The sequence below is a fragment of the Pantherophis guttatus genome, chromosome 2 (assembly GCF_059756535.1).
Source record: "Pantherophis guttatus breed Tessera chromosome 2, ASM5975653v1, whole genome shotgun sequence".
Lineage (NCBI taxonomy): Eukaryota > Metazoa > Chordata > Lepidosauria > Squamata > Colubridae > Pantherophis > Pantherophis guttatus.
The window spans coordinates 292,779,525-292,799,826 of NC_142064.1; the positions used below are offsets into that span (position 1 = coordinate 292,779,525).

General features: G+C 44.1%; 1 protein-coding gene across 2 annotated transcripts in view; it reads right to left on the reverse strand.

Moving 5' to 3' along the window:
- The window catches only part of LOC148116200 (zinc finger protein with KRAB and SCAN domains 1-like), a 34,126-nt gene that overhangs the window by 4,433 nt on the left and 9,391 nt on the right, over positions 1–20,302 (reverse strand). Inside the window, exons 1-4 of one of the 2 annotated variants that reach the window (XM_087885001.1) lie at positions 4,479–5,281; positions 4,132–4,246; positions 3,948–4,015; positions 1,236–1,365 (exon numbers count right to left, since the gene is read on the reverse strand). In XM_087885001.1, coding sequence (XP_087741127.1) covers positions 1,236–1,365; positions 3,948–4,015; positions 4,132–4,246; positions 4,479–5,180 — 1,015 coding nt within the window. In that variant the 5' untranslated portion in view covers positions 5,181–5,281. Of the gene's footprint in view, positions 1–1,235; positions 1,366–3,947; positions 4,016–4,131; positions 4,247–4,478; positions 5,282–14,064; positions 14,079–19,253; positions 20,271–20,302 lie in introns of those variants that run through there. The other variant, XM_087885002.1, reaches the window with a different exon arrangement.

Consider the following 20,302-nt stretch of genomic DNA (forward strand, 5'->3'; position numbering starts at 1 on the left):
GAGCAGTTGCTCCACGGTGTCCGTCTGGTGGGTGGGACCCCTGCTCGGCCCATTCCTTGATCCCAACGATGAGACTTTGGAGCGAAATCCCTTGCTGAAGCCTCCCATTGGCTTGTAAATGCTCTTCGTGCTGAGACTGGAAAGGTTGGGAGGCTTCAAGAATGGCTATTTCGCTTCCCCAAAGTCTCATCGGCTTGCAAGGGCTCTTTGGCCGGATCTGGTACAGGCTTTAGTTTGCAGAGAACGGAAGGCCTAAACTACTTTAATGCGAGATCATATGAGACCAGTAGTGCAAGATCTCAGGCTACTAATCTCGTGTGATCTCACACTGCAGTACTTTAGGCCTGCATTCCTTTAAGAACTGAGGACTGCACGAGATCCAGGACAAAATTCACTGAAAACGAAGAGGCCTTTCTTCTCTTTGCAAAGCATTTTTCCCTGGATCTCATGCCGGCCTTGGTTAGCAGAGAAAAGACGCCTAAAGCAGTGTAGTGCGAGATCACATGAGATCTTTTGTGCAAGATTTCCCACTACTGATCTTGCGTATCTCTCACTACTTTAGGCCTCTTTTTTCTGCAAATTCACCAAAGTAGGTAAAGAAACTGATGGCTCACCACATCCTGTCAAGGTAAATCCCGGCAGGATGGGGGGGGGGGGAACAGGTAGGGCGAATGTTGTTGCAGCGCCTCTGCTGACATTCATAAGTGTGAATGACGGCTGTGGTGCTGCAACATTTGTAATTTCAGGACTGAGTCTTAAGTCCTTGGGAGTGGGCTAGGTCGTAACTTGGAATGGTCACTTAATGAACTCGCGGATTACCTGTACCTTAGGATGCTCTGAGTGACATTGCATGAGGCCTTTGTTCTTGAACTGGATTGGGAGAATGCTCTTCCATGGGCTGAGTGTGAAAGTTCTGTTCTCACACAATTTTGGAGGTTTCAGAGGACAAATGACAACACACTCCTCTCACATGACCTCCAGAGGACACATAAAAGCACACCTCGTTCTTCTCAGCCCCCACAGGTAAGTTCAAATAGAAATGGAAAAATAGAGATGAGAAATGGCAGAGAAAGCACCTAAGCAAAGAGACATTGACTCTTTCCTTCCTTGGAGCTCGAGAAGATCCTTTCCTTCTCCCTCAAAGGAGACGGTGTCTGATTACTGGTTTTTTAATAAAAAAACTATCTATCATCTGCATTCTTGAACTCTCTGATTGGGGACTAGAGAACTCTTACCCAAAGAGGCCACGTTCCTATGGTTTTCAAGCATGACTTCCGAATGCAGCGTTTTCTGGTCAGGATCCAGCTGAGACCATTCCTCCTCAGAGAAAGACACAGCCACCTCCTCGAAGGACACAAGACTCTCCTGAAAACGGAAAATAGAACAGAACAGGAGGATTCGCAAGATCTGTTCATCTTCATCAATGATTTAGAAAAGAGGATTGAAGGGGAACTCATCAAATTTGCAGACAAGACCAAATTGACAGGAATAAAAACACTCCAGAAGATAAGCTCCAGATATAGAAGGATTGACAGATTGGGCCCCATCTAACAAAACAAAATCAACAGTGAGAAATGTTAGGTCCTAAATTTAGGAAAGAAAAACCAAATGCACTGGCATAGAATAGGTGATACCTGGCTCAACAGTAGTAAGTGTAACAGGGATCTTGGGGTCCTAGTGGACAACCACTTAAATGGGAGTCAGCAATGCTACAGTTGCCGAAAAAAACCCAACAGAATCATAGGCTGCATTAAGAGGGATAGAATAAAGATGACATGAAGTGTTAGTACCACTTTATAATGTCTTTGGAAGACCACACTTGGAATATTGCATCCAGGTTTGGTTGCCAGATGTAAAAAAGATCTTGGAACTCTAGAAAGAGTGCAGAGAAGAGCAACAAAAATTATTAGTGGACTGGAGGCTAAAACATATAAAGAACGGTTGCTGGAATTGGGTGAGTCTGGTTTCATGAAAAGAAGGACTAGATGGGGTGACATGATAGCAGTCTTCCAAGAAGCAATGGATGGAAACGATTCAAGGAGAGAACCAACCTACAAGCAAAGAGGAATTTCCTGACAGTGAGAACAATTAATCAGTGGAATGACTTGCCTTCAGAAATTGTGGGTGCTCCATCACTGGAAGTGTTTAAGAAGAAATTGGGCAGCCATTTATATGTAATGTTATAGGGCTTCCTGTCTGAACAGGGGGTTGGACTAGAAAACCTCCAAGATCCCTACCAACTCTGTTATTCTGTTCCATTGTTCCCAAATTCCGAAAGCAAAGGTATTTATTAACTTAAATGACTGCATGTCACACAAGTCCTAATATTAGGTGAGAAAATGGGCAAATCTGAAAATTGCTTTCACTGAAGAAATATTTGGGGAAGTTTTATCAAGTTGATTGATTCTCCAAAACCTTCAGTGTCTTTCAGTAAAGTAATCCCACTTCTGGATCAACTGATCTATCGCTCTGTCTGTCACTGATTGATCTAGTAGTCTGAGCTATTGGCTGAAAGGAAGAAAACAAAGAAGAGAAAATTCCCTGGAAAAATCATTTCTCAGCCTTTGCAAATCGGGAATGTTTGATCTCCTAATCGAGGCGCAAATCAGAGGATTGGAAATTATTTGTAATCCAAAGTACCATATGGGATGTATGGTAGAAAATATGGGTTAGAAATGTGAAGTTTACTCAAGCCCAAAATTTAAGAGAAAATTTCTACAAAATGTTTTATAGATAGCATTTAGATCCCCAAAAGTTAGCCTGTATGTACCCGAGTTTACAACCTACATGTTGGAGATGTAAATGTGATGATGCAACGTATTTTCATGTATGGTGGACATGTAAGAAAATTAAGGCATTTTGGATTAAGATATGGTGGATTATACAAAATATTCTTAAAAGGAAGATAAAATTTACTTCACAATTGTTTTATTGGGTATAATTGAAGGATGTACAGTTATAGAGACTAATTTGATTTTGAATTTAATAACGGCAACCAGACTTTTGGTGGCGCAATATTGGAAGAAGGAAGAAATACCTACTATTGAAGAATGGACATTAAAAGTAGCTAATTTGGCAGAGATGGCTAAAATTTCTGCATATTTGAAGGACCGTTCGAATGAAAGATATGTACTGGAATGGAGAAGATGGATTGACTATATACAAAACAAATACGGGACTAAAAAGTTGCATATAGCTTATGAATGAAATATTTAGATGATTTTTCTTTTTACTTTGATATTTTAGTACCTATGGCGGAGTTAAAGAGTAAGGGGAAGTTAAGAGCTTATAGTTAGTTTGCTTATGTTAGATTATGTTTGTTAAATGCAATACCCTGTATTTTGCTCTGGGAAGTCGGGGGGGGGGAGGGAGAGGGGAAGGGGGGGAATTTGTTTGTAAAATATTTTAAAACTTTTCAATAAAAAAAACCAAAAAAACCCCCAACCCCAAAGTACCGTGATTACATGCTCAACACGGCCACTCCTTTTGGATTTTAATAGTCTGCTTTATTTTTTAATACAATTGGGCTTATTTTTGAACTACAGGTTATAAATAAGGGTTTTTAAAAATTGTAATGTGGCAATATATTTATTTTTCATTACCCTTGCACAATTCCAAGTCAAAGAATTCCCCCCCCCCCCCCCAAAAAAAGTCTCTAACAGATCCTGGCACTGTGATAGGTTGATTCCTATTTCTTGAAGGACTTTTTAAAAATTGCTTCTCGTGAACTCAAAGTTGGAGGAGTACCTAGCAGAAAACATTAATTTAAAGAGGAAGCTATGCTGGCTGACAGGAACTTGAACCTGCCATTTTGCTCTCCATGTTGTGGAAGAACAGAAAAATAATCCAGGTCAAACAATGGGGGGAATAGAAGGAGGGAGCACTCTGCACAACTGCTTCACTTCCTGAAGGGAGAATAGAAATCTAATAACTTTTTCCTTTCTTACTTGATTTGGAGATTCAACCGCTGTTTGATCCCCATCATAAAAACCAGAAATCCTTGTTCTTTGTTTCTCTGTAAGGAATAAATAATTTCAAAATGTATAATTAACAAAATAGGAGGAGCTATTCCATAGATGAGAAGAGAGAGCGAAGGTAAGACAGATGGGAAATCGGAGGATCTTCCATTACCTCCTGAGGTGTCCGGACTTGGATCTTCCCAAGGGATCCTCCTGAAAAATAGCTCCTGAGGGGGATTTGATGAGTTCTTCCTTCCTTCAGGATCTCTGATCTCCACAGTGCAGCACTTCAAACAGGAGGAAGGAAAAATGAAGCAGAATTAATGTACCTCACATGACACAAAGTGGATTCTTATATTCGGAACACAACCTCAAAGCCCCCAATATCCATCTGTCAGGTTGAGTGAGAAAACAAGGGTACAATTGCCACATGTGATGAATGCCAGAGAAGTTTGGGAAGGAGGGTGAAGTATTCAAACACTTTCTCTATTCCCTTCTGAGCTCCCTAAAGTCTCTCACCTGCAACTGGACCTGCTCCTTCTGCTCCTCCGCCTGGCTCAGAAGGAGGCCTTCCGCCAGGGCCACCGCCTGGGAGCTGGTCTCTGCTCCACACTCCCGCACCCAGCCCTCCATCTCTGGGGGCAGAAGGAACAGGAGATGCTGCAGAACCACCTGGTCCAGCATCTGGGCTTTGGTGTGCTTTTCTGGTCTCAGCCATCGCCTGCAAAAGCCATGGAGTCGGTTGCAAAGTCCTCGGGGACCCTCAGCCTCCCGGTATTGGATGGAGGTCCAGGGCTGAACTTCTGAAGGGAGGATGGTTTCCTCCTCCAGGATCTTCTGCCCGGTTCTTGTCCAGAGCTTTGCCCCCTTCCCAGGCTGAGCAGCTGAAGGGCCTTTTCCAGCTCCCTCCTTTCCAAAAGATTGTGTCTCCATCCTTTCTCTGTCCTTCAGAGCAACTCCAAATGGCTCCAAGGACTCTGGTGGGTCTCCAGATGCCTTTTCCTTCACGGGACCATTTCTGGGGCTGCAGGACTGATCCCTGCAAGGGATTCCGCTCTTTTTCTTTTCCCCCAAGAGAAAAGTTTGCCTTGCAAAGACCACAAATGGCTTCCAGTTTCTGTATCTGAGATGGGAAGAAAAAGAAACGCCAAGAATTAGAAAGTGGAATTCAGCCACTGAGCGACCTTCACAAAAGTCTGCCCGGAGCCCCAAGTGGCTCATTCCAGCGCAGGGGTTAAGAAGAGCGAGTGTGCGTCCTAGAGTGGCAATTGTTTGTGATGTCACTTCCTTTGCGGCCGCCTCTGGAAAATCAGCTGTGACATTTACCCTCTAGTGGGCCAATGGGGAAGCACTTGGAGTTCCCTTCCGTTGGCGGAGGGCGCCCCCTGGTGGATTTGGGGCAAAGCGCCAGGATTATAGAAAGGGCAAGAAAGAGGAGCGCATGGGAGGGAGAAGGGAGAGGGCGGGGAAGATGGGCTTGGGAGTAGGAGGAAAGGCCCCTCCCAATGGCTCCCTGTCAGACAAAGGCTTCTATGTCTGTGCTTCTTTTCCACCTTTTATATCAACACAAAGCATTGAAGGAAGTTTTCGCCTTTCTTCTGTTGCGTTTCTAGACCTGTTTGGTTATTTCTTCTATATGGTGCAACTCCACCTCCATCTCTTTCATTCGACCTGCTTCTTATTTATAGAAGAGAGGAGAGGAGAGGAGAGGAGAGGAGAGAGAAATGTTCTTTCTGGCAGCAACCTGAGATATAGGAAGATGCCATCATGTCTGAAGAGCCCTGAGGACTCTTTTATTCCAACAAGCCGGGCTGGCCTAATAGGAATTTTTAAGGGTTAGGGTTAGGGTGTTTGTTAGTTTTTAATTTCGTGGGGGCAAATTTTATATTTTGTTTTTAAATTGTTCTTAAATTTTGTGGTTTATATGTGTTTTAATTTGGCTGTACACTGCCCTGAGTCCTTTGGGAGAAGGGTGGTATAGAAGTTCAATAAAATCTAAATCTAAATCTAATCTAAATGTCTCCCCTTATCCTTCTAGTCTGATGAAAATGGACGTTGACTTCTTTTTAGCACAGTGCAAGATTTTTTTAAAAAAGCCATTCCAGCCTGACAATTCAATCTAATACACAAAAGCAAAGTCATTTTATCTCTCTTTCCTTTGAACAATTTAAATGTGAAAATGTCCAATTTAACGGCTGGGGAAGGAAAGGACAGAATGGTCCTGAAGACCCCTTTGTGGCTGAGGGAGGGAGGGAGGGCTCCCGCCTGAGGGGATCTGCGCTCTGATTGGTCGCTGCGGGTGGAAAGGGGGCGTTTCCCTTTTTCCCGCCTTTTCCTTCTGGGCGCCGTTTGAGATTTACCTCAGGATCTTCCTGACTGTCTTCTCTGCTGCGAATCTTAAATACGTTTATAGGGAAATAAAAGTTTTTGTGTCGGTGCCTCCCTCTTCCTTTGGACAGCAGCTGCCCATTTCCTCCACATTAAACCTCTTCAGTTGCCCCTTCCGGTCAGGGGTTTCTATTTTATCCCCTGATAGTGTCGGAAGAAAAATCAGGTCCAGCCTCCTTCTCTTCCTTCTCTTTCTCCTCTTCTTCCTCCACCTCTTTCTCCTCCTCCTTTACTTTTAAATGAAAATCGAGGTACGTGATCCTTTCAAGTTTTTCTAAGTGGTTTTCTTTCCGGATTTATCAGTGGTAAATTAATGGGCTCTTTGCGCTTCCTCTTCCACAGCCGAAATAGGCAGCTTTCTGGGGAAAAGCTCCAGATCTGCCCTTTTATAGGGGGAAAATTTCTTCCAAAATGTTACTTTATATCTTTTTTTTCTGCAGAAAAAACTATAGATTACAGGTTGAAATGGTGGCAAGATAACAGATTAATGGAGTTGGAAGGGACCTTGGAGGTCATGTAGTACAACCTCTGTCGAAGTCCTCAGAGAGAGAGAGAGAGAGAGAGAGAGAGAGAGAGAGAGAGAGTGAGTGAGTGAGAGAGAACCTGGAAGGAGCCGGACGTTCTGAGCAAGAGGGACGCGGGTTTCAAGGAGGGAAATCGCCTTTTTCTCCCGTAAAGCGAAGCGGCGCCTTTCCCGAGAGAGCCGAGCGGAGGATTCCCGCAGGAAGGGGGAGGGGAGGCTGGGCTAGGTGGGATCCCTGACGATCTCCTCCGCCTCTTCCTGGCTTAGCTGAGGGTTTCCCGTGGCTTCCCTCCGGATATGGGGTGCCTGTCCGTCACTCCCAAGTCTTCCCTGGCTGCGGGGCTGCCCCTCCCCTCTTCTCATCCAGCGCAGAAACTCTTCCCACGGCAGAAATTTTCATCTGTGAAAGCAACGGGGGGGGGGGTAGAGGGGGAGGGGTGTCCTGGCCAGATGCTTCAGCCCCAGAGGAGAAATCGGGGCTCTGAATTGGGGGGAGGAAGCCTTTTTCTTTGACTTTTGAGATGGGAGGGGCCAGAACGAGCAGAAGGACCAATGGGAACGCTCACGTATTGAGCGTCATTGGTCTCCGGGCAGAGTCCTTTGTGACTTCACCTGAAGGAGGAGATTGTTCGGCGCAGAGAGAGAGGCGGAGAAAGTGGGAGGGGCGATCCGTTCAGTCTTGGGGGGGGGGCTGCAGCTCAAGGGGGGGCAAAGGGGCTGCCGGAGGGCCGCTTTGACCCCCCAGCGCTGCGGGGTTTTCTGACCCACCGTAAGTGGGAGGTCGGGTCTGGTTGAAGAAAGACTGTTACTGATCTGAATGAGGGGAGGGGATAAGAGCGGGGGGGGAACAGAAATCCCTCCCTCCCTCCCCCCATCTACTGTATGGAACCCCGTGGGAGGAAAAGCTCTCCTAGCCTCGCTCTGAAGCGAGGAGTATACACTATGACAGAAGGAAAAAAGAAATAAGATAAAAATGCCCCCCCCTCCGCCACCGCTTGCACAGATGACCTGGAGCAGCCCCCCATTCCTGCGCAGCCTCCAAAGGGCCCTGCTGCTGCTCAAGGAGCCTCTTTCCTCCCCTCTTCCCAGCTGAGCGGAGGGCAAAAAACGGCCCCCTCGGAGACCGGCGCCAGGATGGCCCCCAGAGTCCTGGGCTCCGCTCCAGAGGAAGGGCCCTGGGGACCCTGGCAGCTCTTTGGGGGGGGGAGCTCCAATCTGGATCCATGCCGATAGTGGGGGGGGGATGGGACCCCGGAGCTGCCAGAGAATCCTTGGGATACTCACTTGGAGAAAGAGCCTTTCCTGGATTTGGCCTCTCTCCGCTGCAGCCCTTTGGCCTCCCAGCCCCTCCCTGACTCTGGGGCTGCCCCCTCTGCCCCTGGGGAATTCATCCCCTTAGTCAGCCCCCCACCCTCAGTCTCCGTGTCAGGGCCCCCTCCCCTCCCCCGAGTTAGCTAGAAAGAGCCCGGAGGCCCCTTTCAGAGAAGGACCACCCCCCCCACGGGGCAGTTTGGGAACCTAAGCGGACGTCTAGTCCAACCCCCCAATGCACCCAGAGGAAAGTCTGGCTGAGGATCGTGAAGAGAGCAAAGAAAGTGGAGGGTCCCTTCTGGGCCTGCCCTGAACCCCCTCTTGAGCTGCAGCCCCCCAAGACTGAAGGGATCCCCCTCCCACTTTCAGTTTCGCTCTCTGAGCCGAAGTCTCCCTCCTCCTTCAGGTGACGTCACAAAGGACTGCCTGGAGACCGATGACGCTCGAGCAGGGAGAATTCCCATTGGTGCTTCAGCTCCTGGCCCCTCCCAACTCAAAGGTCCGAGAAAAAGACACAAAGGCACCTTCGTTCCATGTGGAGATTCTGCCGTAGGAAGAGCCGCTGCGCTGGGTGACAAGGGGGGAGCGAGGTAGCGAGGACAGACAGACACCCCCCAATACGAAGGGACCCTCGGAAACCCCTCAGCTAAACCAGGGAGAGGCCCCGCTTCGCTTCGGGGCAGAAAAAAGCGACTCCCCTCCTTGAAACCCGCGTTTCTCTTGCTCGGAAGGTCCCTCCAACCCCCCCCTTTCATTTCCTTTCCTTTCCTTCTGTGGGTCAGGATCCCCCTTTTCCTTTCAAGGATTAAAGTTTGGCCGTTTCTCCTCCGCCTCCCGCTCCTTTCCCCGGAGACCATCCACGGGGCTGGACTATATGGCCTCCAAGGTCCCTTCCAGCTCTCTTCTCTTCTGACTGCAGGCCGTTGTTGCTTCCGCCCGTCAATCAACCTCCTTTCTTAAGCAGCCTCCATTTTCTTCCCTTCCTGGAACTGGACCTGATTTTTCTTCCGACACTCTCAGGGGATAAAATAGAAACCCCCGACTGGAAGAGGCAACTGAAGAGGTTTAATGTGGAGGAAATAGGCAGCTGCTGTCCAAAGGAAAAGGGAGACAAGGAGACAAACTTTTACTTTTATTTCCCTATAAACATATTTAAGATTCGCAGCAGAGAAGACAGTCAGGAAGACTGACTGGGAGCCTGGATAGCTCAGCAGACTAATGCATTGTAATTTAACTCCAGCTGTCTGCAATTAGTAAGTTCCAATCTTGCCAGGCTCAAGGTTGACTCAGCCTTCCATCCTTTCTAAGGTATGTAAATTGAGGACCCAGTTTGTGGGGGCAATAAGCTGACTTTGTATAAATATACAAAAGTATGAAGGCTATTTTTTAACGCACTGTAAGCCGCCCTGAGTCTCAGGAGAAGGGCGGCATATAAATCAAATTTAAAAAAAAAAAAAAGATCCTGAGGTAAATCTCAAATGGCACCCAGAAGGAAAAGGCGGGAAAACAGGGAAACGCCCCCTTTCCATCCACAGCAACCAATCAGAGCACAGATCCCCTCAGCTTTTAGGTGTCCTCTGGAGGTCATGTGAGAGGAGCGTGTTGTCATTTGTCCTCTGAAACCTCCAAAATTGTCTGATAACAGAACTTTCACAACTCAGCCCATGGAAGAGCATTCTCACAATCCAGTTCAAGAACAAAGGCCTCATGCAATGTCACTCAGACCTAAGGTACAGGTAATCCCCGAGTTATGACAGTTCACTAAGTGACTGTTCCAAGTTATGACCTAGCCCACTCCCAAGGACTTAAGACTCAGTCCTGAAATTACGAATATTGCAGCACCACAGCTGTCATTCACACACACAACATTCGCGCTACCTGTTCCCGCCCCCATCCTGCCGGGATTTACCTTGAGAGGATGTGGTGAGCCATCAGTTTCTTTACCTACTTCAGTGAATTTGCAGAAAAAAAGAGGCCTAAAGTAGTGAGAGATATGCGAGATCAGTAGTGGGAAATCTTGCACGAAAGATCTCACGTGATCTCGCACTAAAGTACCTTAGACCTCCATTCTCTGCAAACAGATGCCTGTACCACATCTGGACAAAGAGCCCTTGCAAGCCAATGAGACTTTGGGGAAGCGAAATAGCCATTCTTGAAGCTCCCAACCTTTCCAATCTCCTCTTCCACTGATGCTCCGATGCAAGACTTTCTTGCCCAACAAAAGAAAATAAGGGAAAAATATACTGGAAAAAGTGTGAACCTAATCAAAGCTAAAGTACAGGTAAACGAACACTATTTAACCCATAACAAAAGAGAAGATGCTATAAGAAGACACAACAGACAAAATTACAATGGGACACTCATTTTTTCTCTTGGGAATAACTTCCTTACATCTCAAAAAGTGATTGATACAAAAGAGAAGCCTAATAAATGTTTGGAATGTGGAAAATCTTTTAGAACAAGCGGGCATCTTACTTCCCATGAAAGGATTCACACTGGGGAGAAGCTCTACAAATGCAGGGAGTGTGGAAAGACCTTTGCTCAGAGCAATACACTTAATATCCATAAAAGGATCCACACATGGGAGAAGACATATAAATCCATGGAATGTGGGAAGACCTCTTTTTCTTTTAAATTTGATTTATATGCCGCCCTTATCCGGAGACTCAGGGCAGCTTACAATGCGTTAAAGCAATAGCCTTCATACTTTTGTATATTTTATACAAAGTCAGCTTATTGCCCCCACAATCTGGGTCCTCATTTTACCTACCTTAGAAAGGATGGAAGGCTGAGTCAACTTTGAGCCTTGTGAGATTTGAACTTGCAGTAATTGCAGGCAGCTGATGTTAATAACAGTGCTTTAGTCTGCTGCGCTACCTTTGCTCATAACAGTAATCTTATTTCCCATAAAAAGGTCCACTCGGGAGAAAAGCCGTTTAAATGCATGGAATGTGGAAAGACCTTTGTTGAAAAACGTAGTCTAATTTCCTATAAGATGATCCACACAGGGGAGAAGCCATATAAATGCATGGAATGTGGAAAGACCTTTGTTGAAAAACGTAGTCTTATTTCCCATAACATGATCCACACAGGGGGAAAGCCGTATAAATGCATGGAGTGTGGAAAGACGTTTACTCAGAGCAGTGGTCTTAGAAGCCACAAAAAGCTCCACACAGAAGAGAAACCATTTAAATGCATGGAGTGTGGAAAGACCTTTGCTGTGAGCAGTACACTTTCTATGCACAAAAAGATCCACATAGTGTCAGAGCCGACGTGGCGCAGTGGTTAGAGTGCAGTACTACTTCACCTTCCTGCTAGTTCAGCAGATCAGTGGATCAAATCTCACAGGCACAAGGTTGACTCAGCCTTCCATCCTTCAGAGATGGGTTAAATGAGGACCCAGATTGTTGGGGGCAATATGCTATTTAGTATACTGTCTTTGGTGTAAACTGCCCAGAGTCCTCGGGGAGTGGGCGGCATAGAAATATTAATAAAAAAAAGAAAGAAAATAATTCATGACTGGCAGAGACATGGTAACAAGGTCAGCCAATGAATAGGCATAGCAACTGGGTCAGCCAATGAGAGCTGTTTGGATGCTGAAACAGCTTGGGGCCTGGACGTGGCTTAGGTTAACTGAGATGTATACATATAAATTGTGTGCTATTATTGTGCTTCTGTGAATACTCCTCCTGTTAACTGCTTCTGTGATTATGCTTCTGATTCAGAGAACTGCATGGGTATTGTATATATTCTTGTATATAAAGAGGTTTCTTATTTAAATCAATCTTGCTGAATCAGTTACCTGTGTTTGCTTTCTGGGTTTGGGCAGGTTATGGGCCCAGAGCACACAGAAAGGCTGAATTGTAATGAAGCTGAGGGACAGCCTGTGTTAATAGAGAAAGAACAAGATAGAGAAAGATTGCAGGATGGCTGTTGAATTTAAGGAGAGCTCTCTGCCTCGTTTGGGACAGAAGAAGTATATAATTTGGGCTGCAAAGATGGAGTGTTTCCTGAAGGCTAAGGAGCTGTGGGATATTGTTGTTAATCCATCCCAGCCACTATTAGCAGCTGCAGATCAAAGACAGCATGATAAAGCAATAGCCTACACCATCTTGAGTTGATGTTAAACAGTATGGATGAAACATGGGACATAGTTTCTGCAGTGTTTGAGTGCAAACCAGAGCAGGAATTAGGCCTTAAAAGCTTGTCTGATTGGTGAGGAGCACAAGTACCATTTCAGAAAAGCCTCCAGGAGAAATTCCTGAGGTGGGGGCCCAAGGAGCAGAGAGAGAAATGTAACAGACTCGCCATCTACAGAGTGCAGAACAACAGACAAGATGTCTGCAAAGAGAAAAGTAATAGAAGAGACCAGAATACAGACCAGCAACAGAGGCTGTGCTTCATCTGTGGTGAAAAGACACATTTGAAGAAAAACTTTGCAAAGAAAAAAACTATTTGCAAGACAGAAACTGTTTGCAAGGAAGAAAATCAGCAGATGGACAAATTGCCGTGGCAAAAGTTCGCTATTGCAACAGCAGAGACAAATGCAGATTTGGTTTCTGCTATTTACTAAAGAGCTCTCTGACTCTCGAGAGCTTCATGCAGAAGTTGCAGGGCATGTGTCAGCAGGAGGTCCTCTTGGTCGGCTTTCTGCCAGGCACCATCTCCCCGCCAGCATCTGGTAACAGTTACCCCTGGGGGTGTGCTCCTCAGGGGCTTCATGAGTGGTTTACCATAAGTTTGTATCTATTGTGTGCTCGTGTATTGTTTCGGTTGAAGCTGAAGTATTCATTGATAGGTAGGACATTGTAGCAGATAATTTTATGTACTACGCTTAGGTCGGACCAAAGACGGCGAAGTTCTAAATTGTCTAAGCCCAAAATTTCAAGTCTGATGGCATAAGGTATTTTGTTGCGAGCAGAGGAGTGGAAGATGCTTCTCAAGAAATATCTCTGGACTCATTTGATTGTTGATGTCCGATATGCAGTGCGGGTTCCAGACAGATGAGCTGTATTCAAGAATTGGTCTAGCAAAAGTTTTGTATGCCTTAGTTAGCAGTTCAATATTACCAGAGAAGAAGCTACGCAAGATAAGGTTAACAATTCTTAATGGTTTTTTGGCAATACTGTTACAGTGAGCATTGCCAAATGCTTATGTCATTTGAGATGAGTACTCCAAGGTCCTTGACAGAGTGAGCGTCGTGTCAGCTTTGGGAGCCATATTAGGCCGGAAGCTCCAATGCTGCCACCTTCTCATGTGTGGGAAAGTAGGGGGGGGATTTAGGAGAGGGGGTTAGTAGACATGATAGCATTCTTCCTGTCACTCAAGGTCAGGGCGATCCAGCATCTGGAGGAGTGGTCAGGAGGCTAGATTGGGATGGAATGGACGTTGATTGGAGCATGTGACCGACTGGGTGGAAAAGGGGATGGTTTGGGGAGCTTTGACTTACTGAAGGAAAACCCGGGCTTTTCAGATTTGGGTTTTCCCAGATGTGCCAGTTTGCCTATTCTAGTAAAGCGAACTTTGAAAAATGCTTGTTTCCGCGTCTTTACTTGGAGTTGGGGGTTTTCTGGAATGCTGACACGTCGTTTACTAGGTCGTATCCACTCAGCTTGTCTCCTCCCAGCAGCGTTGTGGCTGGGGAGAGGTCAACCCCACGGCTGTCCAGTCTACCTGGTCGTTCCATGGGTTGACATTGTGTGCTCAGCCCTTAGGTCTCCAGGTTGTCTGATAAAACAGATCTTGCTTGTCAGGGTATGAAAGAGTTAATAGGTGTAAGCTGATGGGAAGCTGATGCAATGGAATGAGGCAGCAGAGTTAACTGCTACTTTAAAAAGCTGGGTAAGAAGCTGCCTATATAAAGGAAGCCAATAGAGGGAGTTTCCTTCTCAAGCCTTCTCCTCATGTATTATACTTCTTGTTCTCTCATTGTGTATCATTGCTCTCCATTGTAACATTGTATCAGTAGCTATATGATAAAGGTATTTAACCATGCATAAGTTTGTAAATATTTAACTGTAAATAAAACCACTTATTTATCTAAAAGGCTGTGTGTCCTGTGTTTTGCTCCTGGGTTTATCTCATAATACTAGTCTAGAGTACTAGGCAGAGTTTACTGCCTAAACTCTGACATTGCGTAATGTCAGCCCTTCCTCTGTTCAAATCCCAAGAAAGAAAACCCCGACTCCATTGAAGTAGAGAAGTGGTACTTTTACTGAGTTTGAAATTATAGCAGCGAAAGAAAAGCAACCCTTTTAATTCCATTCCAGTGATATTGAGTGGGATTCTCAGAATGTCTGGACAAAACATTTATGTTCAGGCTAATATCTGGCCTTGTCCAGCCTGCTATATACAACAACGACCCTATCACTGATTTATAAAGTGTCTTTTGCTCAAAAGCTGCACTTTCAATGTACATATTCTTAAAGAAATCTGTCTGCATAGGGGTGTCACAAGGTTTGACCTCTGTCATGTTACATCTTTCGATCAATTCCATGATCTTATCCTGCTGAGAAACTTCAAACCCCTTCTCAGTTTTTACAAATTGAACTCCTATGAACTTATCAATTCGACCCATAGGCTTTAGGGCAAAATTCTTACTTAACTCATTAGAGAACACTTTGCATCTGTTCTCAGACTTGCAGATTTACAAGATATCGTCCTTGTAAACCAAGACTGTTTCCTTAATACTCTGGTGGTTTCTAATGAACACACATTCATCAGCTGATGAGGCTGTAAAACTCATTTGTTTTAAACTTTTGCTAAGACACTCATTCCACCTCCTGCCAGATTGTTTAAGACCATAGAGACTTTTATTCAAAAGCCAAACATCACCTTCATGATGATTTACACCTTGAAGAACCCTGACATATAGTTCTTATCTAACTTAGCGTGCAAGTAAGCAGTCTGTATATCAAATTGATACACATTCTCTCCTTGGATAGTGGCTATGATGAGTGCTGTCTTCACACTCTCTGGGTGCACTGTGGGAGAGAAGGTGTCAACATAAACATCAGGGAATCTTTGTGAAAAACGTTGTGCAACCAATCTTGCCTTATAAATGAACTTCCCATTATCAATAGGTTTCTTCTTAAAGACCCATCTAGTGCCAATTACCTTCTTTCCTTTGGTAATTTCGTTGGTATGAATACCTCTAGCTTTTTCAAACTTTCCAATTCAGTATCCATCGCAGCACACCAATTGTGTTGTTCTCTATCAGATAGAGTTAAAACATCCTCATACCTCTGGGGTATGACTGAAACCTGGTCAACAAAAGTGACAAAGCCTTCATATCTCTTTGGCTTCTTGCCCCTAGTGGACCGAACTGGCCTACTTACTGGTTCTTCATCTACATCAGAACTGTCTGATGAGTTGTCCTCCTCATTGCTATCGTTTTGAAACTTTAAAGTGGAGTACCCTTCTTTCCAGGCTACTCCTGCTCTCTGTTTTAATATACCCTTTAAAGGTGTGGGGGATACAGGTTCCTCATCATCCTCAAAACCAGATGTGTCACTATCACTACATAGATTTCCTGGCACATCTTCCACCTGCTGGTCTAGATCACGAGGAGGGCTTTGAGTCAGGATCTCGTTGGTGTGAATCCTGCTCCAATTTGTGCTTTCATAAAAGGTGGCTGACCTGGATATTACTATTCTCCTATTTGAGTCCACAAACCTAAAGGCCTTAGAACCTGTCTCATAGCCAACGAACCTCAGTTGGACTGAGACTCTATCCCTCTTCTAAGTTCCTTGGGGATGTGGACATTGGCCATCACTCCAAATACATGAAGATGCGTCAATCTTGGCTTATGGCCATACACGATCTCATATGGGGTCTTTTGCACCACACTAGACCATACCTGATTGAGAGTGTAATTTGCATACAGAGCTGCTTCCGCCCAATACGAATAGTCTAGGTCAGCATCCTCAAGAGCATACATCATTGTTTGCAGTACACTGTTCTTTCTTTCTACAACTCCGTTCTGAAATGTGGAGTAGGGCGCAGTGTGCAAATGGACTATCCCCTTTTCTTTCAGCCAGTAAGAGAACTGAGCTGAGTTAAACTCAGTTCCTCTGTCGGTCAAGATCTTCTGGATGTTGACCTTGTGCTGATTCTCAATTAGACTGCAGAATTCCTTAAACTTAAATAAATATTAAATATTAAACTTAAATATTTTGAGATAGCATCGAAACCTGACAGCCTGATTCTTGGATTTGAGGGTAAACAAATCCAAACCTGCTATGGTCATCAACAATTGTCAGGAAGTAACGACTCTTACCAATAGAGGGTTTCAAAGGACCTACCAAGTCCATGTGTACCAACTGGAATATGTGTTCAGAATACCTCTTTGGATGCGGGTCTAACTTTTTAGTTTGTGCTCCTGCAAATAGAACAATACAGAAAAGTGTTACACTCCTTAATCCTAACTCCATTTGAACACTCAGACATCTTTTGTACTATGGGAAAACCCATATGACCCATTCTACGATGCATAAGGTGAGCACACTCATCATGTAATGGTTTGCCAATAGAAATTGAATTGGCGTTGTCAGGCTCTTCACCATTTTGTTCAAGATTAAAACGTACATACTTTTTATACTTTAAAACATTTCTACAATTATATACTAAAAGTCCTCTTTTCTTGAGTACCTTCAAAATCACCATCTGATTCCAACTCGGATTCATCATTGCTGTCAAAAGTGGTGACGTGGTTACTAACATCAAATTCCTCAGCCCTTATAATGGGGAAATAATAGGGTAAACCATTAATCTTCAATACTTCCCCAACCACACGTTTATCTTTGGTAACAACAGCAGTTCCCCCTGTAAACAACACGTCTATTTCGGTATTCTCACTTATCTTCATAGTGCTGAGCAAATTATGATCAATCTCAGGTACATATAAAACACATATGCTGGTGCATATGCTCTCAGTGTACATAAAAGAAAAGATACGTTCATCAAGAATCATATGGTACAACACTTAATGATAGTCATAGGGAACAAATAAACAAGATCAAATAAACAATCAAATCATATTAGGAAACAGTCAATATAAATCGTAAGGATACAAGTAACAAGGTTACAGTCATACAGTCATAAGTGGGAGGAGATGGGTGATAGGAGCAATGAGAAGATTAATAGTAATGCAGACTTAATAACGAGTTTGACAGTGTTGAGGGAATTATTTGTTAAGCAGAGTGATGGTGTTCGGGGGAAAAACTGTCCTTGTGTCTAGTTGTTCTGGTGTGCAGTGCTCTCTAGCATCGTTTTGAGGGTAGGAGTTGAAACAGTTTATGTCCAGGATGTGAGGGGTCTGTAAATATTTTCACAGCCCTCTTTTTGACTCATGCAGTATACAGGTCCTCAATGGAAGGCAGTTGGTAGTAATTGTTTTTTCCGCAGTTCTAATTATCCTATGAAGTCTGTGTCTGACTTGTTGGGTTGTAGAACCAAACCAGACAGTTATAGAGGTGCAGATGACAGACTCAATAATTCCTCTGTAGAACTGGATCAGCAGCTCCTTGGGCAGGTTGAGCTTTCTGAGTTGGAGCAGAAAGAACATTCTTTGTTGTGCTTTTATGTTATTCAAAATTTCCCCAAATCCCTCCCCCCAGGGACCCAGACTGAATGTCCAATCCCCGCCCCACATAGTGTCATGTGGGGCAAATCTTCAGGTCTTTTCATCCATCTGGAGTTCCAGGACGGTTGGCCTTGACTGGCTGTAAACAACTCCACTCAGCAGCTAGTAATTCATGAGTAAACCTCCTTTATTCACATGGGCCATCTTTACACCAGCTCTCTACCCAAACCCCAATGCCATGCCCACCCTCCCTGTTACTATGGCAGCTGATAGCAGGCAAGCATGAAAGGGAAAACCCATGCTGGAGATCCAGTTGACACTCCTAATCCTTCCTTTCTGTAGAGTAGCCACACCCACATCCTGCAACCGTTCTTCATACGTTTTAGTCTTCAGGCCTTTAATCAATTTAGCTGCTCTTCTTTGCACTTTCTCCATAGTCTAAACATCTTTTTTGTAATGTGATGTAGTAGAATTTGAAGCAATCCAACCAGCACACAAGTAAATAATTCAGCAGGATTAATTTATGCAAGAAACTTCTTTATATGCAATAATATACAGTATGATGCTGTATACAATTCCCATGCAGCAGAAGTCAGAACCAGAACTCAGAATCCAGAAGTCATAATCATAGAAGCAATATCATACAGAGTCAATATTGCAAGGACAAAGTAACTCTTATATACAAAGTCAAACTAAGCCACGCCCAGGCTCTGAGCTATCTGGGTCACCAAACAATCCCCATTCGCTGACGTGGTACCATGTCTATTCCAATTAATGAACTCTTATACACTGACATGATGACCAAAACTAGATGCAGTATTCCAGGTGTAGTCTTAGTAAGGCTTTATAAAACGGTACGATTCTGATTCTATGCCTCTGTTTATACAATCATAAATTATACTAGCTTTTTTGGCTGCTGCTGCACAAATGTGACTGTTTAAGTGATCATCCATTCGGACTCCCAAGGTCCGCCTCACAATTACTGTTTTTGAGCCAGGTTTCATGTAATCTGTTTTTCCTGCCCAGGTGTAAAATCTTACTTTTCTCCAAATTAAGTTTCATTTTGTTGGATTCAACCTTGTCTCATTTGGATCAGAAAGGCACAATATGCATACACATACAAATCTATAGAGACAGGGTGGGTCAGTGGTTAGAATGCTAATTGCCCACAGCCTACAGGCTAATTGCCCACAGCCAGAAGTTCGATCCTGACCGGCTCATGGTTGATTCAGTCTTTCATCTTTCTGAGGTTGTTAAAATCAGGACCCAGATTGCTGGGGACAATATGCCATAACCTGCTCAGAGAGTGTGGTAAAGCATTGTGGAGTGGTATATAAGTCCAAGTAGAATTAGCATTGCTATATAGTTTCTCCCGAGTGTGGATCCTTTTATGAGAAGTCAGATGACCATTCTGAGCAAAACTCTTTCCACATTCCATGCATTTATATGCTTTCTCTCGTGTGGATTATTTTATGGGAAATAAGATAACTTCTTCGAGCAAAGGTCTTTCCACACTCCATGCATTTATATGGCTTCTCCCCTGTGTGGATCCTTTTATGCATAGTAAGTGCACTGCTACGAGTAAAGATCTTTCCACACTCCATGCATTTATATGGTTTCTCTCCTGTGTGGATCTTTTTGTGGCTTCTAAGACCACTGCTATGAGTAAACATCTTTCCACACTCCATGCATATAAATGGCTTCTCCCCTGTGTGGATCAACTTATGGGAAATAAGACTACGTTTTTCAACAAAGGTCTTTCCACATTCCATGCATTTATATGGCTTCTCTCCCGTGTGGATCATATTATGGGAAATAAGATTCCCACTTCGAGCAAAGGTCTTTCCACATTCCATGCATTTAAATGGCTTTTGTCCTGAGTGGATCTTTTTATGGGAAATAAAATTACTGTTATGAGCAAAGGTCTTTCCACACTCCATGCATTTATATGGTTTCTCCCCTGTGTGGATCCTTTTATGGATATTAAGTGTATTGTTATGAGCAAAGGTCCTTCCACACTCCATGCATTTATATGGCTTCTCCCCAGTGTGAACCCTTTCATGGGAAGTAAGTTCCCTGCTTGTTCTAAAGCATTTTCCACATTCCAAACATATATTAGGCTTCTCTTTTGTGTCAATAGCTTTTTGAGATGTAAGGAAGTTATTTCCAAAAGAAAGAATGAATGTCCCATTGTAATTTTGTCTGTTGTGTCTTCTTATAGCATCTTCTCCTTTGTTTAGGGTTAAATCCTGTTCATTTACTTGTACTTTAGCTTTGATTAGGTTCACACTTTTTGCAGTATATTTTCCCCTTATTTTCTCTTGTTGGGCAAGAAAGTCTTGCATCGGAGCATCAGTGGAAGATGAGCTTTCCCAATTCCAATTTTTTAACTGGTTTCTCTCATGGCTTTTGAATTCCGTTCGAATTCCAAACCTCTCAGTTCCATCTTTAGCATTGATCACTTGGAACAGTTCACAGGAATCTTGATTCTCCTGCCCATTATTACCTTCAAAGCAAAAGGGAAAAGAAAATTTATTT